Raw genomic sequence first — 23,837 nt, forward strand, 5'->3', positions numbered from 1 at the left:
GTCCAGATTTGTTCAGCTTTGGGTTTTTTTGTTCTTGGAATAATCTTTGGGTTGGTCAAGAAAGCAAAGGAGCCTTCGAGGTGTCGCCGCCTCCCCCTTTCTCGGAACTGAACATTTTAGCTGGAGATTCACAGACCTCCTCTGAGGCAGAAAACAGGCTGTGGACCAACGTCGCAGTTTCGTCCAGACTCCCTGACCCTTTTTCCTGTGCCAAAATCTTTAGAGATTCAAAAGCTGCTGCTCCCTTGCCCAGTACCTGCCCCCCAAAAAAACCTGGAGGCAGAAGCTCTTCATTGCTCCCCCTTCTTTGCTGACTCGATGCCCTGAAGCCCCAGTGATCCAGTAGCTCTAACTGATTTCCCAACATCATTCCCTGGTTTCGGGAAGAAGGGTTGAGCTGTGCATATCCTCGTCCTCCCGGAAGTAGGCAGGCTTTCCCTGAGAACTGGGCGATTGCTGCATTTTGACAGGGCAGTTGGCAACCATGTGGGTAATGCTTTGGCAGAAATGGCATTTCTTTGGCTGAGGCGGGAGCTTGCATTCTTTGGCATGATGATCCAGGCCACCACAGTTGTAACATCTGGAAGGAAGACAACAGCAGAAGAAAAAAGTTGAGACTGCAGGAACCCTGTAACCATCACTTTTCTGAAACACAAGGAAAAAATCAGAATAAACTGATTTATTTTTATTATTATTTTTAATTTAATTTATATCCCACCCTTTCCCAGCCAGGACAGGGCTCATGGCAGCTAATAACATTAAAATTTTACAAACAGCATTTAAACATATAATTAATTAATATTTAGAATAGAATATAGAATTCAACGAGATCTGAACACGCTGAAAAAAGTGGGCGGATATGAACAGGATGCAATTCAACAAGGATAAGTGCCAAGTTCTACATCTGGGTAACAGAAATGAGGGACATGCATACTGGATGAGGGATACTCTTCTGGGCAGCAGTGTGTGTGAACACCATCTTGGGGTACGGGTGGACTGTAAGTTAAATATGAGCAGCCAGTGTGATGAAGCGACAAAAAAAGCTAATGCGATCTTGGGGTGCATCAACAGAGGCATAACCTCCAAATCGCAAGATGTCATCGTTCCGCTGTACACTGCTGTACACTCCGCACCTGGAGTATTGTATGTAGTTCTGGAGCCCTCACTGCAAAAAAGGATGTGGACAGAATGGAGTGGGTCCAGAGGAGAGCGACGAAAATGATCAGGGGCCTGGAGACCAAGCCCTATGAGGAAAGGCTGAGGGAGCTGGGAATGGTTAGTCTGGAGAAGGGGAGGTTGAGGGGGGACATGATTGCTCTCTTTAAGTATATGAAGGGCTGTCACTTAGGAGGGCAGGGAGCTCTTCCTGTTGGCAGCAGAGGATAGGACTTGCAATAATGGGTTTAAATTGCGGGAGGAAAGGTACCAGCTGTATATTAGGTAAAAATATTTTTACACTAAGAGTTGTTCGACCATGGAATCAGCTACCCAGGGAGGTGGTGAGCTCCCCCTCACTGGCAGTCTTTAAGCAGAGGCTGGACAAGCACATGTTATTTTTAACATGGCTTTCTGCTACTGGTTAACAATTCATTTTAATGTTTTTAATTTTATTGCATGATTGGTTTTAATTTTGTTGTACCTTATGCCACTTTGGATACTTGTCTTGGAGATTTTTTCCTAAAGCAGGCAAATTGTTTAATAAAGCAAATCTGGGAGCAGCTCATGCACTTATGCATAAATGCACAGTTTTCTCCCTAATCGAGAAGCTTGTAAAACCAATAGAATGCTTCTCTGGTTAGTGGAAAGTACACAGCTACACCGCCAGAGGGCAACCCTACCCTTCCACCATACTGTGAACTGTTTAAATCAGGAGAGATCCCAGTGGTTAGAATCTACCAAAGAAAGGCCAACCTCTAACTCTCAACTAAATCTACTACCAGTGGTTAGAATCTACTAAAGAAAGGCCAACCTCTCTCTACTAAATCTACCACTCTCAGTAGGGTTGCCAACCTCCAGGTACTAGCTGGAGATCTCCTGCTATTACAACTTATCTCCATCCGATAGAGATCAGTTCACCTGGAGGAAATGGCCGCTTTGGCAACTGGACTATGGCATTGAAGTCCCTCCCCAAACCCCGCCCTCCCCAGACTCCACCCCGAAAATCTCCAGGTATTTCCCAACCTGGATCTGGCAACCCTAACTCTCAGGCACCAGGACTCTTTCCCCACAAGGAGGGATCACAGCTCAAGAACAGAGGGCATGCTTACATGCACAAATCCAAAGTTGAGTTAGAGCAGGGGTGGGGAACGTCAGGCCCAGGGGCCGTTCAAGGCCTGCGAAATCATTTGGTCTGGCCCTTCGTGGGTCCTGGCAGATCTCTAGCTCAGAAGGATCTAAGACTGGTAATCCGCCCCCTCCCGCAGACAGGAATACACTCTATTCAAGGCAGATGTGAGTTTGTTTTGCAGAGAAAAGGAACCTTTCCCCTCCCCTTGCAGAAGAGTCATTAGCTATGGAGCTGCTAGGACCGCACAAGAAATTGTGTTAACCCTTTCCCACTCGGGCCGTAGAGAAATGTATTCCCTCGGTACTACAAAACGGCTGGGGGCGGAAGTGGCGACAATGTAGGGGTTAGGGGGCAGGGCCAGAATGCACGCGGGGGGGGGGGCAGTCATCTGAGGCAGCTGCCTGCTTGGGGCTTGGTCGGCTAATTTTTAAGTTGATAATTTTGTGTGGCCCGCGAACGATGTTATAAATATCCAAATGGCCCTTGGTGGAAAAAAGGTTCCCCACCCCTGAGTTAGAGGGATCGCAGCTTAAGAACAGAGTGTATGCACAAGCCCCAAGTGGAGTTCTCTGCCATATGCAAGGAAATGATTTTGGATAGCAACTTTGGGTAATGATCATGGGCAGCCACTGGCAGTCAGAGTAAACGACACTAGGCTAGGATGGACCAGCGTTGTGACTCTATTGAAACCAGACATCTCTCTATAACACATGGCTCTTTGAAGATTCTCTTCTGAGAAGAACAATCTAGCTGTGCCAAGGGATTCTTTTTGCTAGGGAAAACCTACCAACAAGCCGTGCGGCTCCACCTCGCAGACGCATGGCTCACAGAATGGGGGCACTGGTCCATGCCATTCAGCCCCGAGCGTTTCCGACCTCTGACCTTTCACTCTTGAGAGTTTTGGGCTCTTTCCCTGGAAATTTGCATCGGCCACTTATTTTATAAAAGGCAGAGAGAGAGAAAAGCCTCTCGTACGAAGAAAGGGCCGCTGACCACCCATAGGAGGAAGCCGTGGCAAATCTTGCTGTAGGCTAACCCAACGGAAGCAGAGTCGGTCGTCTCTGGGCCCAGAGTAAGAAGCCAGGGGACAGTCTTCCTGCCTGTGAGCATGCAGGCTCTGACCCCAGAACTGCCCGGGTTCTGTTTGTGCCTGTATGTGAACGCACCCAGGGCCAGTTCCGTCAGCACAGCAATAAATGTGGCATCTAGCGCTACATTCAACAGCTTCCAAATCTTCTTCCTTAGCCAGTGGGTCCAGCCTGCAGTCAACGGCGATGCAATGTCTCCTATCATTTCAGCATTCTGCCACATCTTTCTTCTGCACATGTGAACCAGGCCAAAGTCTCTTCCCGGACAAAATGGGAGTCTTACCCACAATGGCCTAATACAGTCGTTCCTAATGTGGTACCCATGGATGGGTGCCATGGAGCCCAGCGATGTGTTTCCTGCTATCCGCTTCTCTTACAAAGTGTCTCTTCCCTAAAGCAAAGAGCCAGCATGGTGTAGTGAGAGTGGTGGTTTGGAGCGGTGGAGAACTGGGTTTGATTCCCCACTCCTCCACATGAGCTGCGGACGCTAATCTGGCGAACCAGCTTGGTTTCCCCCCTCCTACACATGAAGCCTGCTGGGTGACCTTGGGCTAGTCACAGTTCTCTCAGAACTCTTTCAGCTCCGCCTACCTCTCAAAGTGTCTGTTGTGGGGAGGGGAAGGGAAGGTGATTGTAAACTGGTTTGATTCTCCCTTAAGTGGTAGAGAAAGTTGGCCTATAAAAACCAACTCTTCTTGTTCTTCTCCCCTGGCTTTCCTCCACCTCCGTGGAGCAGGAGGTGCCTACAAAACACACACGCACACACATACACCATGGGCATTACCTTTGTGGCTGCAGGGAGCTTCAGAAAAACCTAGGAGGCACACTTTCCGTGTACAGGGGACCACCTACTCAAAAATAGCTGCCTCCATCATAGGAGGATGCTTGGCTTGGAACTGGCTAAGATTTTGGGAAAGCTTTGAATGTTTTGTGATTGGATTTAGTCCCCACAGCAGCCATTTGTCATTGGTCTCTCCCACTCCATAGAAGCCATTTTTGGGTGGCGCTCAATATCCGTTCCCAAAATTCCAAAAGTGCCCTACAAAAAGGCTCCATGAAGCCAGGGGCTTCTGGCCTAATACAAGCTGTCCTCCAGCCTAAAAAAAAATTACACAGCTGTCTCCTCTTCCTAGTAACCGATAGGCTTTTCTTGATGATTATGAAACCCACAGGAAAACGAGCTATTGCCTAGAAAGAATTTGAGCGGCAATATAATTTCAACAAAATAGTTTCGACTCAACCATGGGTGACTGATGAAGGAGCACAATGAAACAGGGACGCATTACCGGAAACCTGTATCACCCCCACCCCATGTACCAGATATGGACTATACATTGCACTGAATTTATGGCCGAATTAGTATTGTGATTTCCTGTTTTGTATAAGTTTCTGTTTATACGTATGTTATACGTATGTGTTATACGTATGCCCCATGGCGAAGAGTGGTAAAGCTGCAGTACTGCAGTCCAAACTCTGCTCAAGACCTGAGTTCAATCCCGGCAGAAGTTGGTTTCAGGTTGCCAGCTCAAGGTTGACTCAGCCTTCCGTCCTTCCAAGGTCGGTAAAATGAGTACCCAGCTTGCTGGGGGTAAAGGGAAGATGACTGGGGAAGGCACTGGCAAACCACCCCATAAACAAAGTCTGCCTAGAAAACGTCGGGATGGGACGTCACCCCATGGGTCAGGAATGACCCGGTGTTTGCACAGGGGACCTTTACCTTTTACTTTACCTTTTTGTGTATATAATCAAAGAAAGAAATATAATACTCAATGAGTATTTAAGAAGCTGTGTTCGACTATATATTGTTGTTAAATATTAGCCATAGGAGCTGTATTTATTTTCTGCCAATAGACTATCACAGCTCAAGTTTTTTTAACCTCCAGATAATAACTGGAGATCTTCCACTATTACAAGTGATCTCCAGCCGACAGAGATCAGATCACCTGGAGAAAATGGCCACTTCGGCAATTGGACTCTATGGCATTGAAGTCCCTCCCCAAACCACGCCTTCCTCAGGCTCTGCCCCAAAAAACCTCCTGCCGGTGGTGAAGAGGGACCTGGCAACCCTACTCACCTATCGCCTTTTGACCGGCGTTTCTGCAGGTTCTTGCCCTTCGGTCTCCTCTCACTGCCGATACAGAACACTCCCCCTGGACCAGTCACTCGGATGGACTCCAAACCCTTGGAGGACTTCTTGAAGGTGAACTCGACGGCTTCTCCTTCCTTCAGGCTGCGAAAACCTTCCATATGCAGCTTGCTCTGGGGGTGGGGGGGGGAGAAAATAAGAGGGGAGGTTAACCGCCACAGAAGTTATGAAGGAAGACAGAAAGGTGCTGGGGTGGGGGGGAGAGTGGCAGTCTTGCCAGGACAAAGACGGCAACCTCCGGAGGCTATCCGTGGGGTCACCAGAGGGGAGAAAGGCAGCAGCCAGACACCCCGGCATCAAGCATGCAGTCGAGCCTGGAGACAGCTCTGATGATGGAAGCGAGCTCATGGCAAAAAATATTTGACAAGAAACTGTCACTGATGGGCATCTCGTGGGATATGTTATCAGATCTTGGAATAACAGAAGCTTTCGCTGCAATAAAAAGGGTATCAAAGAGATTGATTATGATAGCACATCTTTTTGTGCTCGTCACGTTTGCTCGTCAAAGTTTTTCAGAATACCCCACCCCGTGGTTTACCTGCCTATACCTATTTTTTGACAATTCCTCGCCTCTCTAGAGCCTTCTTTCTATCTACATTGAACGTTAACCCTTCAACGGTTATGTAAGGCAGAATTCTGAATTTACCATACTCGGAAAGGACTTGTCCGTGCTCTTCAGGTTCCATTGACTCATTAGCTCATGTGCTCTTGGAAAGCAGTTTCTATGAGGACCTTAGGGCATGATATATAGCTCCTCTTTTAATACATAAAGCCAATACCTCCATGTCTGATATAATGCCTTTTTAATTAAGCGATTAGGACCCCAAGGCTACATGGGCAGTGGCAACAATTATCTCAGTCCTTATATCCCTCAAACATTAGATTCAAAACTATGCTGCTCAAGATCAAAGGATCAAGGAGCTGGAAGAACTTCGGGATTACAGAGTGGATACTGAAGCAACATCTGCCTGTGGCACATTATTAGTTTTGTGCATTGGCGAGGGAGAGGGACTTCAATGCCATAAAGTCCAATTGCCAAAGTGGCCATTTTCTCCAGGGGAACTGATCTCTATCGGCTGGAGATCAGTTGTAATAGCGGGAGATCTCCAGCTAGTACTTGGAGGTTGGCAACCCTATCCTTTTTAATCAATCTAAACCAACGGGAAATTTTTTGAGCTGGAGATTGATTATGTGTTACCTCGAGTGAGCCAGTCCAGTGGATCGAGAACCAGTCCTGACTGTTGTTAATTTGTTCTTTGTAAGCTACTCTGGGTCCCCGGTGGGATCTTAATGAGCTAAATAAATAAGTAAATAAATAAATAAATAAATGGTAGGAACACGAGGTAGGTTTAAAAAAATGTTGAAAGAAGACAAGACTCACACTTTTTTACTGGGTTCTTATATGGAAGCACAACGGCCACATATTTGCATACTGAGACAAGAATAAGATGTGGCACTTCGGTGGCATACCACCCATGCAAAAGAACCCAGGTGCCTACAATAAGCTCTGTCAGCAAGAAAGTACACTTTAAAAAAAATAATTTCTGAATGGGGAAGGGGTCATGTGGGGGGGAGAACCAACCTTCTCACACCCTTTACCGAGTTTTTGCTTGTAGGCTGTACAAGCTAAACTTGATTTGAGAGGCAGCCATAATTAGGGTTGCCAACCTCCAGGTACTAGCTGGAGATCTGCTGTTATAACTGATCTCCAGCCAACAGAGAACAGTTCACCTGGAGAAAAAGGCCGCTTTGGCAATTGGACTCTATGGCATTGAAGTCCCTCCCTTGCCCAAACCCTGTCCTTCTCAGGCTCTGCCCTGAAAACCTTCTGCCGGTGGCAAAGAGGGACCAGGCAACCCTAGCCATAATGTGCCTCCAAATGGGAATTCAGATTACTGTTTTGTTTTGCAGAATCCCCTGCCTTGCCTTGTAAAAAGGTTTTCTTGCAAGAAATGTCAAAGACATTTTACTACCTAATGCAGAATATTCCATTCGCCCCACTGCCCAATCACAAGACCACAATGAACTCTCGAGCACATGAAATAAGATTTAAAAAAAATCAATGCATGCCTATGAGTGGAGACCTCATCCACAGTCCTGACCCTACAAAACATAGTTCTCGAAGCTTTATGGCTTGGGGTTGTGAAGATTGTTTTTGAATCGCTGTCTAAATTCCCCGTGGCCCAACAAGCTTTAGATTGACACCATCAAAGTTCTTCCGGGAGAGTGAATATTTAGCATAACATATATAGTATTTAAATGGAGAGTACCCCGTCTCTCCTTTTCCTGGTGCAATTCCAATCGGCAGGAAAAAAAGAGCACAATTTTCAGCTGCACAATCCAAAGGGAACTTGCAGTGTACAGAGAGTGGGGCCCCTCTCAAAGGAATGCCTGTTGCAGGATTCTCTGGGCTGGTTTGGTGTGATTGTGAAGCTGACTTTCATAGGTCATTTATGCATGGGGACTTGGACTCATGTTCGCCCCGTCTGACTCGGTTGTTCCTTGGAGTTATGCATGAGTTTTCCGTCCTTTAGAGATGACCTCGCTGCCAGCCCTCGCAATGTCCAGGTCTTCTCATTCCTCTGACTCTCCCCTCTCCCCTGAGCTCAGCCCGGCTGAAATCTCATTGCAGAAAGCAAAGCCGGGGAAACAGAAGCTGGGTTTCTCTCATGGCCAATCACAAAGCAGCACGTAAAGAGGCGGAGATTCAAATACTTCCTGCTTCCTCGGAACGCTCTTTCTGAGCAAAAGAAAAGCTTTTTAAAACCAAGGCTTGGATTTCTCTCCCCCTTCCTTTCAGATTGCTCCATGTTTTTTTTTCTTTTCTTAAAATGCTTTCTTATTCTGCAATTGGGTTTTGGGGGGGGATTTCTCTCATAGTGAGCACTGTGAAGTAAGCCAATTACAAAGCAGCATTTAAAAGGGCGGGACTTGATTTGAGCTTGGAGACTGCTGGTGCATAGACTCCCAACAGGAAAGTGTGGGTCCAGCCAGCAACAAACCTCAGGTAAAACTCCCATGCATAAATGACCATAGACTCCTCCCATTGGTCCATCTAAGTTAAATACTCTTTTTCCTTGACTGGCAGCAACATTTTTTGACAGAGGAGCCTTGCTGCCCCAGACCCTTTTTAAGAGGATGTCAGGAATTGAATTCTCAGCCTTCACTAGGCCAACTACGAGCTACAGCCCCCTCCTCACATGGAAGACCAAGAAGTAACGCCCAATGAGCCATCCCTGATGGAGCAACTATGGGAAGAACTCTCATATTATTCAACAGCATCTCAAATGCAACACTTGTAGTAGGGTTGCCAGGTCCCTCTTCGCAACCAGAGCGAGGTTTTTGGGGTGGAGAAGAGGGACTTCAATACCATAGAGTCCAATTGCCAAAGTGGCCATTTTCTCCAGGGGAACTGATCTCTATCGGCTGAAGATCAGTTGCAATAGCAGGAGATCTCTAGCTAGTACCTGGAGGTTGGCAACCCTAACTTGCAGCCCACTTAATTTACACATCCTACGAGAGATCAAGCAGTGGAAAGACATGCCAAAGCCAGCCCCATTCTGTGATGCACATGCGTGTGGAGAAAGAGGAAGAGACTATCAAACAGGCTATCAAACAGGATAGCCCAAGAGGCTATCAAACAGGAACACATTTTCAGACATGACACAGTTTCATCAGGCCTTAATCCTGAGGGAAGGTTGTTCTCCAACCATTATAAACAGCAATTGTGCACTGTCATGCAAATCCTGCCCCAGCTACAGATGTGAGAACCTGACGTGGGGAGTGGGGAGAATATTTCATTGGCGGGTTTTTTTCCAGTGCTTTCCTAGATTTCCAAATTTTTCCATTGAAAAAACTGAAAAACAAACCCTCGGAACTGTTTTTCAGTTTTTCAATGGAAAATTTTGGAAATATGGAAAAGCACTGGAAAAAACGGTTAATTAAATTTTCTTTTTGAATGAATGAAGTTTGATAAGGTAACACAGGGTGCAGCAGTGTATAGCTCTCTCTTGCTTTAGCATTGGGTGTGTTTAATTTTTACTTGTAGAAACTAAGGCCCTTAAATTCCATAAATAAACAATACATACATTTTTAATGTCAACTGATTTTTAAATGAAGCTGCAAAAGAGGATTAGGTTTGATCAAAAAATATTGCAGAAATCAATTTTTTGTTTTTTGTGGGAAAAGATGCGTTTTTCTGTGGCTTCAAAATTTCCAACTCTCTAGCTCCAGCGAACAATGATTGGGAGTATGCTGTGGTTCAATCTTCTACTTCCGCTGACCAGATTAATTTATGATCTCTCCAATTCCAAAATGTATTCACTCTTCTTTGTATACTGTCATCTCCCATAACAATTCCTTTCCCATATTGGACCCATGTTAAATCACATACACACACCTTTAAGAACATAAGAACATAAGAAAAGCCATGCTGGATAAGACCAAGGTCCATCAAGTCCAGCAGTCTGTTCACAAAGTGGCCAACCAGGTGCCTCTAGGAAGCCCACAAACAAGATGACTGCAAGAAGCATTATCTCGCCTGTGCTCCAAAGCTCCTAATATAACAGGCATGCTCCTCTGATCCTGGAGAGAATAGGTATGCATCAAGTGTGTGTGTCAAGTGCCGTCAAGTCACTTCCGACTCATGGCGACCCTATGAATCAATGTCCTCCAGAATGTCCTATCTTTGACAGCCTTGCTCAGATCTTGCAAATTGAGGGCTGTGGCTTCCTTTATTGAGTCAATCCATCTCTTGTTGGGTCTTCCTCTTTGCCTGCTGCCCTCAACTTTTCCTAGCATGACTGTCTTTTCCAGTGACTCTTGTCTTCTCATAACGTGACCAAAATACGATACCCTCAGTTTAGTCATTTTAGCTTCTAGGGTCAGTTCAGCCTTGATTTGATCTATTACACACTGTTTTGTTTTTTTGGCAGTCCACGGTATCCGTAACACTCTCCTCCAACACCACATTTCAAAGGAATCTACTTTTTTCCTATCAGTTTTCTTCATAGTCATGCATCATGACTAGTATCCATTTTATGGTCTACTGTATGAATTGGATTGAAATGGTTCTTGCCACAAATAGGTTCTCATGTCAAAACAAACTGGTTTGTCTTTCAGGCACCACAAGATTCCCTGCTGCTGCTAAGCCCCTTAGGAGACTCTTCCAGAGCTCAAGAGATTCCGTTATAGAGTGCATTTTCAGAACACAAGCAGAACAGCATATGTGCATGCAAGCGCACACACACATGCTTTAACTAATTAAAACTCAGTAGGCTTCATTGAACGTCGCCATTGAACAACCGTATCTGTAACATCTGCGCAGTGCCCAGATCAGGTCTCTAAGGACCATTCCCTAACGCTTCCTCCGATCTACTTCTAAGTGATAAAAATGGATCGATGAATTTTTGCTGTCCCAGGGCATTCAGCCCACGAATGTGACCCAGCCCCCCTTTGCGGTTCTTTTTTTTTTTTTGCCTTAGTTCTACTACAGTTTTACCTATGTTGTCCACACACTGGTTTTGGGGGGGGGGGGGAACCTGCAGGCCAAAAAAAAATTCAATTTGTAACCAAACTTTGTTATCTAAACAGCTCAAGAATTAGGACTGAAATTATACGACATTTAAACCTCTCTCCACAATCTTTGCAACTCTGCTTTCAGAAAATATTTTCCTTTCCCTAGAATAGAGTTCTTCAAAAGCCCCGTGGCGCAGAGTGGAAAGCTGCAGTACTGCAGTCAAAAGCTCTGCTCACGACCTGAGTTCGATCCCAACGGAAGTCGGTTTCAGGTAGCCGGCTCAAGATTGACTCAGCCTTCCATCCTTCCGAGGGCGGTCAAATGAGTACCCGGCTTGCTGGGGGTAAAGGGAAGATGACTGGGGAAGGCAATGGCAAACCACCCCGTATAGTCTGCCTAGTAAACGTCGGGATGTGACGTCACCCCATGGGTCAGGAATGACCCGGTGCTTGCACATGGGACCTTTACCTTTTTTTAGAATAGAGTGGAAGCTTTCAGCTATTCTAGCTGACAATGACAACGTGCTTGCTAAATTCCAACCCCATTTTTGGGAAGGATTATACCTTACACATGTAGCCGAGATTCCTAGTCAGAAATTCATTTTTCCAGTTATTAGAAGGTAAAGCTTGTTGTTCTAGTTTGCTACATCTTAGTTACAGACTTTCTGATAGCCATAACGAGATTAGACTAGAGGTAACTGGCTTTGACATGGCATCTGCAAGATGTCAAACAGAGTGGATGTATGATATTGCATGTTTCATATATTTCTATTATATTCCATTTCTGATATATCTGTAATTGTGGCAAAATAAAGAAATTTGGAGAGCCAGTATGGTTTAGAGCAGAGGTTCCCAAACTTTTTGAAAAACTTTTCAGGAGAGAAACTCGTCACGGAGCACTAATTTTCACCTAGCACCTATATGCTAAACTAAATGACAGTAGACTTTTTCTTTCCAATCTCTTCACGGAGAACTAGGAGATGCTTTGCGGAGCACCGAGTGCTCCTTGGAGCACAGTATGGGAACCGCTGGTTTAGAGGTTATGAGTTCTGGACTAGGCTCTGGGAGACCTAAGTCTGAACTTCCAGCTCTGCCATGGGAGCCCTTTGGGTGCCCTTGGGCCAGTCATTCTCTCTCAGCCCAACCAACCTCACAGGGCTGTTGTTCTGAAAACAGCATGGGGGACAAAAGCGCAATGCTACCCTTTTAGGCCCCCATTGGGGAGAAAAGTGTTTAGTTTTATTTTAGATATTTAGATAGTGAGAGAAAGGGAGGGAATTGGAGAGAGAATGATCCAAGGAAGAAAGCTGTGCTTCACTGTTCTGGTATTCCCTTGGCCCACCACCTCACAGCTGATCCATGGGTCCTGTTTACAGGATCCTGAATCTCTTTCCACTGAGGGGTAGGTGGGTCTTTTATGTGTATGAAGGCACCCAGTCACTTATTCTGCCTTCACAATGGCCCTGCCCACTTTCCTGAAGAAAAAGAAGAGTTGGTTTTTATATGCCGACTTTCTCTACCACTTAAGGAAGAATCAAACCAGCTTACAATCACCTTCCCTTCCCCTCCCCACAACAGACACCCTGTGAGGTAGGTGGGGCTGGAGAGAGCTCTAAGAGAACTGTGACTAGCCCAAGGTCACCCAGCCGGCTTCATTTGGAGGAGTGGGGAAACCAACCCGGTTCACCAGATTAGGGTCTGCTGCTCACGTGGCGGAGTGGGGAATCAAACCCAATTCTCCAGATCAGAGTCCACTGCTCCACTACACCGCACTTAACCCCTACATCACGCCAAAGCACCTGGGGAAGTGCCTGCAGGTCTTATGGCATCCCAAGGTGTTACACTGGAGAACCCTGTCTTCAAGCTTCCACTCAGTTTTCCATATACGAGTATGCAGTAGACTTGGAGGTACTGAGCTGATCCTGTGAATGCCCTAAAACTCATTCCTGATGACTCACAGTTGTGCAGAAAACCTGCAAGAAGCTGTACCAAGTTCCTATCAGAGAATTATTGAGATAGAAGGGGCCATACAGGCTATCAAGTCCACCCCCAGCTCCATACATGATCAGCCTAGAGCAGTGGTTCCCAAACCTTTCGGGCCACCGCCCCCTTGGTTCCACAAACCCAACCCCAGCGCCCCCTACCCTATCCAACAACACAGTTGAAGGGCCCCACCTCTAGCACCCCCCTGCTGCCCCCTTACCTCTTAGTGCCCCCCTAGGTAATCCCACCGCCCCCCCCAGGGGGTGGTAGTGCCCACTTTGGGAACCACTGGCCTAAAGCATCCCTGACAAGTGTTCCTCCAGTCACTGCTTGAAGACTGCCAGTATCTTGCCCATATACAAAACCATATTAAAAAAAAATGATTTCAACCCCGTGCAAAAATTTCAGCTTGGGTCAGCTTTGCCATATAACACAACTTAAAGGTTGGGCAAAGTGTACAATAACTGCGCAGCTCATCTCGGAAACCTCCCAAGTTTTCTTCTTAAAGGAGCAGTTGTAGAGGTTTCAGCTTGGAAAATGAAATATTAAAAAAACAACACGCGTTATTATTATCAGCACTGCACTTATCAATTGTACTGTGTGTGTCAAGCGCCGTCAAATCACTTCTGACTCATGGCGACCCTATGAATCAATGTCCTACAAAAAGCCCTATCAATTGTACTAATAGCCAGTAAATAATAATACTAGCATTTATATGGCAATTTATCTCTGCAGTCAGTACAAAACAATCCTATAAGATCAGGTTCACTTATTCTCTTCTTACATTAAAGATGCATCTGAAACAAAGGGACAGAACACTGACACCCAGTGAATTTGTGACTGGAAGTAGATTTAAATGGGGGGGGGGGAGGAGCCCCATTCAAAAATTTAACACCCCACCACTACACCAACTCTACAAAAACTGCAGCCAGCTCCATTAGGAGCTAAAAATAATGTTCTAATCAGATTATTGGCCAGAGGAGTGACAGAGCGCTGTTAAAATGGAGCCTGCAGTCACTCTTAATGTGGTATGGAACTGCAGGAGGAATATATCTCTGCGTCTTCTGGGTTAACAGTTTCCAAGCTCTGCTCAAGCCGTTCCTCCTATAGCTTCCTTTGCTCAGCCAGGCCATCTGCTGTACACAACCGTTCCCTAGAACAGAATCCTCTCTTTTTTTTTAATGAATGGAACATGCCCACCATTCATGAGTTACTCAGTAACCTGAGTCATGTGACCACTCTTCACTTCCCTCTAATGCAATAGTGGGGAATGCCGCTTTAAAAAAACGGTGAAGAGCGATTGTGCTGTCTATACTTTCCTACTGCTGCAACTCTGCGTTAACCTCTTCCACGCCCTCTACCAGGACTGACCCTACCCCCTAAACGCTATTCACTTAGTAAAGCAGATACCAACGACAGATTTTTTTTTTTGCAAATTAAAGTAAGATGTAATTTGACTGAACTTGCGTACGACAAATGGAGGCTAATGAAATCGTGTTCAAGCACAGAAAACGTGGCATAATTCATGAAAAAGACACATGTCCCCACAACCCAGCTCAGCTTTAGAATGTGAAACTGGCACAGGGATTCTATACCAAACCCCCCACAAAAAAACCATATTGAAATCAAAAGAAATCAACTGAGAATCTTAATTAGCCAGAGTAATCAAACTCTTCGTATTACAAAAGTACTTTTAGGCCTTTTATACAGAAACATCCCCCCACCCCATGTCTCCTCTGCCGACTGCTTAGGGGCTTCCTTTTGATTATGCATGCCTTTTTCCGTAGGGTTGCGAGGTCCCTCTTTGCCACCAGCGGGAGTTTTTTTGGGTGGAGCCAGAGGAGGGCAGGGTTTGGGGAGGGCAGGGACTTCAATGCCATAGAGTCCAGTGGCCAAAACTATGTTTACGGGGTGGTTTGCCATTGCCTTCCCCAGTCGTCTTCCCTTTACCCCCAGCAAGCCGGGTACTCATTTTACCAACCTCGGAAGGATGGAAGGCGCTGAGTCAACCTTGAGCCGGCTACCTGAAATCAACTTCCGTCAGGATCGAGCTCAGGTCGTGAGCAGAGCTTTGGACTGCAGTACTTCAGCTTACCACTCTGCGCCACGGGGCTGTGTTTATTATGATCTCTACTGTTATTCAAAAAAAAAAGGCATTTCTGGCAATTCCGGGTTTTTTTTTAACAGACCTCTCACTTCTTGACTTAGATTAAAAGCACTACATTCTAATCAAAAATGGGGAAATCTTCATTGTTTTAAGGTGCCATAAATGCGTAATCTTTTTTATGGATCCAGTTTGCCATACCTGTCCAGAAAAACCACAGTTGAGATAGAAAAAAACACAGTGGGTATATAAAGTACTCCTTTCATTAAATAACTTTCAAAGGCATCATCACATGGTTGCCTTCAAGGCAGCCACCACAGTATTATGGTCAAGGTGTCAAGACTAGGTTCGAATCCCTTCTCTGCCACTGGAGCTCACTGGGTAACCTTGGGTCAGCCTAACAGGGTGTCAGGGAGGATAATATAGGTGGAGAAGAGAATTATATTGTATGCTGCTTTGGGTCCCCATTAGAGAGAAAAGTCAGATATAAATATCTAAAATAAATAAATATATTGTCAAAGCAAAGTGGAAACCCCTAGAGCAAGACTGAACATAAGAAAGGCCATGCTGGATCAGACCAAGGTCCATCAAGTCCACAGTCTGTTCACACAGTGGCCGACCAGGTGCCTCCAGGAAGCCCACAAACAAGACAACTGCAGCAGCATTGTCCTGCCTGTGTTCCAAAACACCTAATACAATGGGCATGCTCCTCTGATCCTGGAGGTATGCATCATGACTAGTATCCATTTATCCAGTATCCATGACTAGTATCCAGTAGCCAGGAATAGCCCTCTCCTCCAGGAACATGTCCACTTCCCTCTTAAAGCCTTCCAAGTTGGCAGCCATCACCACATCCTGGGGCAGGGGGTTCCACAGGGAGTGGCTGTGGTTTATAGTGATATAAACTATCACTATAGACTACTGGGGGGGGAAGCAATTTTGAAGTTTTCAGAAATTTTACGTCTCTAGTGATGTAGCAGTTAGTAGGGTCCTTAGTTGGGTTGGGGAGATCAGGGATCCTAATTGACTTGGCCTTAGAGCTTCTTTGGAGAACTGTAGCCTAATCACACTCTGTTGCCTTAGCCTACTTCATATAGCTGTAGTAATACTGAAATGGAGAACAGGAGAGCCATGTTTTCTGGACTAAGATCTGTGGAGACATGAAAGCATAATTCTGTGGCTGGAGCCTACGGAAGGAGGGTGTCAACTGTGTGGGAAAGACGTTTGCCCGTAGGACTGCACCATTCCAACACAGCCACATGGGATCATAACATAAAGGAGGTCGGAGTCCCATACAGAGGCCAATACCACAGAACAAACCTGGGAATTTGGATCATGGTTGTACCTTGATAGATAACTTGAGCATGGGGAGGGGCCATGACTCAGTGGTAGAGCATCTGCTTGGCATGCAGAAGGTCCCAGGTTCAATCCCCAGCATCTCCCGTTAAAAGGACTAGGCAAGAAGAACAACAACAAGAAGAGTTGGTTTTTATATGCCGACTTTCTCTACCAAGTAAGGGAGACTCAAACCAGCTTACAATCACCTTCCGTTCCCCTCCCCACAACAGACACCCTGTGAGGTAGGTGGGGCTGAGAGAGCTCTTAATAGAACTGTAACTTGCCCAAGGTCACCCAGCAAGCTTTGTGTGTAGGAGTGGGGAAACAAATCCAGTTCACCAAATTAGCCTCCGCAGCTCATGTGGAGGAGTGGGGAATCAAACCCAGTTCTCCAGATCAGAGTCCACTGATCAAATGACCACTCTTAACCCCTACACCACGCTGGCAAGTAGGTGATGTGGAAGACCTCAGTCTGAGACCCTAAAGAGCCGCTGCCGGTCTGAGTAGACATACTGACTTTGATGGACCGAGGGTCTGATTCAGTATAAGGCAGCTCCATGCGTTCATGGATACCAGATGTGCACAACTGAGAGCAGACAGGCCTACTGAAGTGCAACAACAACAAAGATCTGTTAAATAAATACACTTCCGTGCTGGTTTTCTAGAAAACTATACATCATAATGAGTTTACATCAGTATTTCCAGAAGTTCTGGTGCGACCCTATTGTGATGGACTATATATTTCTTTAATGCTACTTAGAGCACACCTTTCTCACTGAGACTCATTGTAGATTACAAAATGTAAGTCAAATACAACCAATAGGATGGGACATCCAGTGAACAGTGCAATAGGGTTTGGACGAAGAAATCTGAAAGCAAGCAGGAATCTAAAACAGAGCTGGAAAACAGTGTGGTAACTACACAGTTGGAGCATATTTACAGCGACAAGCAGCAATGCAGTAGTATAGGCCACAGTCACTATCCCTTTACCAAAGCTGCTTTCTGAACCATTTCATTATAGTTAAGGATGCCAGCCTCCAGGTGGAACCTGGGGATCCCCTGGAATTACAGCTCTGAAAGACCTCTGCTTATTGGGAAAAACCTGCAACTTCAAATACACTCAGCCCACATCTAGGTCATGTCCAGATGACCTAGAACATGTGAGAAATCAGCCAGCTTCAGATGTACTGAGCATACACGTCACACACCCAGACACGGTAAGCAGGCACTGCAGCAGGGCTGATGGGAAACCTCTTTTTCACAGCAAGTTCTCTGCTATTTCCTATTTTCTCATTAAGGAGTCTCCAATAAGCCTCTGAAGACATCTAGGGCTCCCCAAAACCCAAAACCCAGCCTATGAGTCAGTACTGTATAGTGTAGTATACCTCAGGTAAAATGTATGTCTAGGGTTGCCAGGTCCCTCTTCACCAGCGGCAGGAGGTTTTTGGGGTGGAGCCTGTGGAGGGCGGGGTTTGGGGAGGGGAGGGACTTCAATGCCATAGAGTCCAGTTGCCAAAGCGGCCATTTTTCTCCAGGTGAACTGATCTCTATCGGCTGGAGATCAGCTGTATTAGCAGATCTCCAGCTAGTACCTAGAGGGTGGCATCGCTAGTTCAAATCCTCAAACGCACTGCAATCCTTAGCAGAGTTATACCCTTCTAAACCCACAACGCTTGCATCTGTCAGATTCTCTCAACATAACCCACCTCACAGGGACGTTACAAGAAGCAAACAATGGAAGGGAGAAACAGTTCTGCTGTTCCGAGCTCCTTTGGGGGAAAGGCATGACACAAAAAGGAATCCACTTGGTAGATCTACACATATCCCAATGCCAGTGTGGTGTAGTGGTTAGAGTGCCAGACTAGGATCTGGGAGATCTCTGTTCAAAGCTCCCACCCTGCCATGGAAGCTTGCTGGGTGACGGGCCAGTCACATACTCTCAGCCTAGGGTTGCCAACCTCCAGGTACTAGCTGGAGATCTCCTGCTATTACAACTGATCTCCAGCCAATAGAGATCAGTTCATCTGGAGAAAATGGCCGCTTTGGCAATTGGACTCTATGGCACTGAAGTCCCTCCCCTCCCCAAACCCCACCCTCCTCAGGGTCCGCCCCAAAAAGGTATTTCCCAACCTGGACCTGGGAACCCTATCTCAGCCTAACATACCTTACAGGGTTGTGAGGATAAAATGGAGACATCTATGCCCGCTGAGTCCCCAATGGGGAGAAAGGGGTGATAAAAATAAACACAGTAGATAAAATCAATTAAAAAATATTTAAATTGGATTTTTTAAATAAAATGCTTTCTGTATCTAAAGATAGTTTTAATAGTTTTCTGTTTGAGATACATTATAATCCAAAGGTTGTTCATCATGAAATAAGCATTAGTTTTTAACTATGTAGCATGAGACTATATATATTTATGCAATGTTTATTTTTTTGGGTAAATAAATTCCATTAATCCATTCACAATGTCATGCTCCTCCAGAGGTTTCTGTAAGATTATTTTAAGCAACTTTTCAATGTAGAAGATATTACCACAGATGCTTGGTTTTGCACTTCTCAAAACTGTGAATTTGTGTCAGCAAAAATGTTATAAAATAAACATACACATTTGAGGTGTTCCTTTGCAAATCTAGGTACACAGAACCAACCCCTTACCTCTTAAGTGCTAAGTTTCAAGAAATTCAATGAATAGAAGATTGTTTGGAGTGGAATAGATCTGCACAAGGAGCTAAGTGTGAGGGAGGAGCAAGCAGTAAAAATGTAAGTGACACAGGGTTGCCAACCTCCAGGTGGTGGCTGAAGATCTCCTGCTATTACAACTGATCTCTAGCCAACAGAGATCAGTTCCTCTGGAGAAAATGGCCGCTTTGGCAATTGGACGCTATGGCATTGAAGTCCCTCCCCTCCCCAAACCCCGCCCTCCTCAGGCTCCGCCCCCAAAACCTCCCGCCGGTGACGAAGAGGGACCTGGCAACCCTAAGGTGACACCTCTTGAGCAGAATTCTCTACAAGTCTTGGGATCTTTGTATGTACAGCCTGAGGCTTATATTATTCTCTCCCTGGAGGAGAAAATCTATCCTGGCACCAGGCTGTAAAAGAGACCCAGTTTGGGAATATTTTAATGAAGTTCCTCAACCTATTGGTAAGGCAGGCATGCGTGCAAAATGCAAACACGGCAACAAGGAAATGCAAAGCCTGGTGGCCCGAATGGGAGATCGTTCACCTCGCAATGATTTCATCATCACCTGTGTATTTCTAATCGTATAACCAAACCAGTAATTTTTGATATAACTGTAAAATTAATCTGAAACGTTATTATTCTAAAAATTAAAATCTTCATCTGGCTGTAAAATGTTAAGATTATACCAACAAGAACAAGTCTTTAGAAAACCATGATTTCAATCTAGTCTTACTGACTAGTGATCTAAATCGAGGTTTATATTGATTTGATTTAAATCAAGTCCACCCTGGAAGTGAAGTCAATAAATAAGATGCAGGAGATTTAACTCCGAGGAGACAGAGAGGGCCCGAAGGGCTTCAGTGCTCGTGTGCATGCAGGACTCCAAAACTATTCTTAAAAGATATCCCCGAGCAAATGCTGGGAGCTTTGCAGGGGACAGGTCCCCAAAAATAACCCCAACGCAGGCCAAAGAAGATAGCACTGAGTGATAACTCCCTAAAATACAGCTGTTTATTTTGAGGAGCCCTTGCAAAATCAGCAAAGCAAGACCAACCTCTGCCCCCCCAGCAATCTTCTCTTCTCCAGGGGAACAGGAGGGAGAAAATTGCAGGGAAGTCTCTCCCTTCCCTCCCCGCCCCCTCCCCCTGGCCCAGGGCCTTTTGAAGTGATCTGCAAAGAAGCTGGTGGTCTTCAGAGCATCCCGAGCCCTTCCCCCCCTCCTTCCCAAAACACACACATTGTTCAAATTCCTCTGTTATCAGATAGGTAATCAAACTGAAGCCCATTGAATCACTCAAATAGCCCCCCCTTGCATCTGAAAGGAAGAGGCCCAAAGCCCCATCTCCACACACACCACACACAAAGCAGGAACATTCCCAAGCCTTTTCCCCGCTCCCCCCAAAAAAAACCCTCCTTCCCCCTGCCCTCCTCCTTCCCCAAAAAAAGGAAAGGAGGGGAAAAAAACCAGAGAGAGATTTTGGATGCAAAGGGTTAGGGAGAAAGATTCTGCTTTCAAGCCACCAGGAATAGGCACGGGAGAACAAAGAAATGTCCTTGCTCAGCGGGAGGACCGAGTTTGAAGGATTTTGGAGAAGGGAATCACTGATAAAGAGCCACAGAACAGAAAACCTGTTTTCACTTGCAAAGTTATAGATGGTCCAGCCAGCTTTTGCCACTGGGGGCCAGAACATTAGGATCAAAAGTATACAGCGTTCTTTTTTTCAAAGATATTTATACCCTGCTTTTCGCTACCATGAGGACCCAAATCAGGTTATAATATCACTCTCCACCCCCTCCATCATATTATCACAACACTGCTCTGCGAGGTGGGTTACACTGAGAGAGGCCACCCAGCGATCATATTTATTTACTCCATGAACATCCAACCTTTCTCCCCAATGGGGACCCAAGGTACCTTGCATCATTCTCCTCTCCTCCCTATTATTCTCACAACGACAACTCTGTGAGGAGGTCAAACTCACCCGGTGAGTTTCCTAAGCAGAGTGGGGGATTGAATCTGGGTCTCCCAGATCCTAGTCCAACACTCTAACCATTATACCACACAGGTCTCCACCATAGAGGAGGGTTGCCAGCTCTGGGTTGGGAAATACCTGGAGATTTTGGGAGTGGAGCCTGGGGAAGGCAGTAGGGTTGCCAACCTCCAGGTACTAGCTGGAGATCTCCTGCTATTACAACTGACCTCCACCTAATAGAGATCACCTGGAGAAAATGGCCGCTTTGGCAATTGGACTCTATGGCATTGAAGTCTCTCCCCTCCCCAAACCCTGCCCTCCTCAGGCTCCACCCCCAAAACTTCCCACCAATGGCAAAGAGGGACCTGGCAACCTTAGAAGGCGGGGTTTGGGGATGGGAAGGGCCTCAAGTGGGTGTATTGCCATATAGTCCACCCTCCAAAGCAGCCATTTTCTCCAGGGGAACTGATCTCTATTACAACTGGAGATCAGTTGTAATACTGGGAGATCTGGAGATTGGCAACCCTAACCATAGAGTCGCAGCTACACCCAGAACATAGGCTGATCTCTATCGGCTGGAGATCAGTTGTAATACTGGGAGATCTGGAGATTGGCAACCCTAACCATAGAGCCGCAGCTACACCCAGAACATAGGCTGATCCCTGTTCTCAAGAGCTTACAATGCACATTAGAGAAAAAAGAAACGCAGGCACCGTGTGAACTTAAACCTTGGTTATGACTAGGAATGGAGATTACATATTAAAGATATAAACCAAAGGCCTCCTTGATAATGGTGAGGGAGGTGGGATTTCAAGGAAGTGAGAGGTAAGTGCCACCAAACATTCAGGGAGGGAATTCCGTGTGTGGTGTGCACGCCAAAGATGAATGGACAGAGCCCTTTGAAGAAGCCATAGACATTTGATAGCTGAGGGTGGCAGAGGCTTGACAAAAAAAAAATAGTGCTTCAGTCCAGTAAGGGGGGGGGGAGCATGGCTCACTGGTAGAGTATCTGCTTTGCCATGCAGAGGGTCCCAGCTTTGTCCATGGCATCTCCACTTGAAAGATCAGGGAGGAGGTGATGGGGGAGACCTCTGCCTGAGACCCTGGAGAGCTTCTGCCAGTCAAAGTAGACAACACTGACGTTGACAGACCAAGGATCTAACTCAGTACACGGCAGCTACATGTATTGGCTTGAGCGCAACACAGCTCCTGATATACATCTGGATGTGTACGGGTATTACGATGTTCACCTGGGGCACACCGAACTGGCTGAAGGGGTCTTTTCGAGAGCAACCAGCTCTCCTATACAGCCACAGGTGGATCAGGACCAGACATGGAAGGCAGAAATGAAAGCCTGGTGATCAGCACGGCCCTAACCGTGCAATCCTAAGCAGCCCTGCAGCCTTCTGTAGAATAGCACTGTTCTTAACTTGGCACGACAATTTATGTTCTCGGGAGGTATATGACAACTAAAATAACGGCAGTATTTTATTTCCACAAAAAAACTTTGCCTGCCCTTGGGGTTTTTTGCTACCTCCAAAAGCCCCTTTTTCTAAACCACATATTTTTGAAGGCATTGAAACGAAGCGGCAGGGGGAGAGACTGTACAATTCTACCTTTCAGAACAAAAAAAAATGGGCACCTGTCCTCCAAAGTAAGTATCCTTCTTGCCTATTATAACTCATTAAATATGAACAATCCATAATCCTTATCAAGTGGAGATAGCTTTGGTTCTAAGCCTTTTCTAATTTCACTCATTACAGACATAGAAAAGCAAGTCCCCTATTCATTCTACCAGTCCTATGGTGGTGGTAGAAAGAGCCATCAAGTTGCAGCCGACTAATGGCAACCCTATAGGGTTTTCAAGGCAAGGGATGTTCAGAGGTGGTTTGCCATCGCCTGCCTCAAAAAAAAAAAGCTAAGTTTGACTGAAAACGTTTTGGAAATTGGTCCTATATATAACAGTATATATAACAGTGTTGGAGGAGAGTTACGGATACCGTGGACTGCCAAAAAAACAAATCAGTGGGTTATAGATCAAATCAAGCCTGAACTGACCCTAGAAGCTAAAATGACTAAACTGAGGTTATCGTATTTTGGTCACATTATGGGAAGACAAGAAAAGAAAAGACAGTCATGCTCAGAAACGTTGAGGGCAGCAGGAAAAGAGGAAGAGCCAACAGGAGATGGATTGACTCTATAAAGGAAGCCACGGCCCTCACTTTGCAAGACCTGAGCAAGGCTGTCAAAGATAGGACATTCTGGAGGACAGATTCATAGGGATGCCATGAGTCAGAAGCGATTTGATGGCACTTAACACAACACACACACACACACACACATATATATATAAAACAGTAAAGTGGGTGGCTTGTGCCAATCAAGACCAAACCAAAACTCAGGACACCCACAGACAAGATAGGGGTGTCTATATCCTTGGTACAAAGGTATGACTATATCCAAGTGGGCAGAAAGGTATGACTTTGTACATTCACACAAGAGAAACTCTTGATAGGGTCTGACTGAGAATGCTCCAAGATCGCTGGAATGCAGCTGACAGTCAAGAGAGAAAAGGGGAGGAGACCGTTAGCCTGCTCTACTCCATGAGAACTTACAGAACCCTGGAAGGGGAAGGTTTTCAAACAGCTCCCCTCCCCTACAATTCAAAATGTGCCCCCTAAATTAACCCCCTCTCCATGTGTGTCACCATTCATACCA

General features: G+C 45.8%; 1 protein-coding gene across 1 annotated transcript in view; it reads right to left on the reverse strand.

Annotated features, from left to right (window-relative positions):
* Positions 1–270: 270 nt before the first annotated feature.
* Positions 271–23,837, reverse strand: part of LIN28A (lin-28 homolog A) — a 59,738-nt gene continuing 36,171 nt past the window's right edge. Inside the window, exons 3-4 of the mRNA XM_056847376.1 lie at positions 5,450–5,634; positions 271–580 (exon numbers count right to left, since the gene is read on the reverse strand). Coding sequence (XP_056703354.1) covers positions 367–580; positions 5,450–5,634 — 399 coding nt within the window. The 3' untranslated portion in view covers positions 271–366. The remainder of the gene's footprint in view (positions 581–5,449; positions 5,635–23,837) is intronic.

Source organism: Euleptes europaea, chromosome 3, assembly GCF_029931775.1.
Source record: "Euleptes europaea isolate rEulEur1 chromosome 3, rEulEur1.hap1, whole genome shotgun sequence".
Taxonomy (NCBI): Eukaryota; Metazoa; Chordata; class Lepidosauria; order Squamata; family Sphaerodactylidae; genus Euleptes; species Euleptes europaea.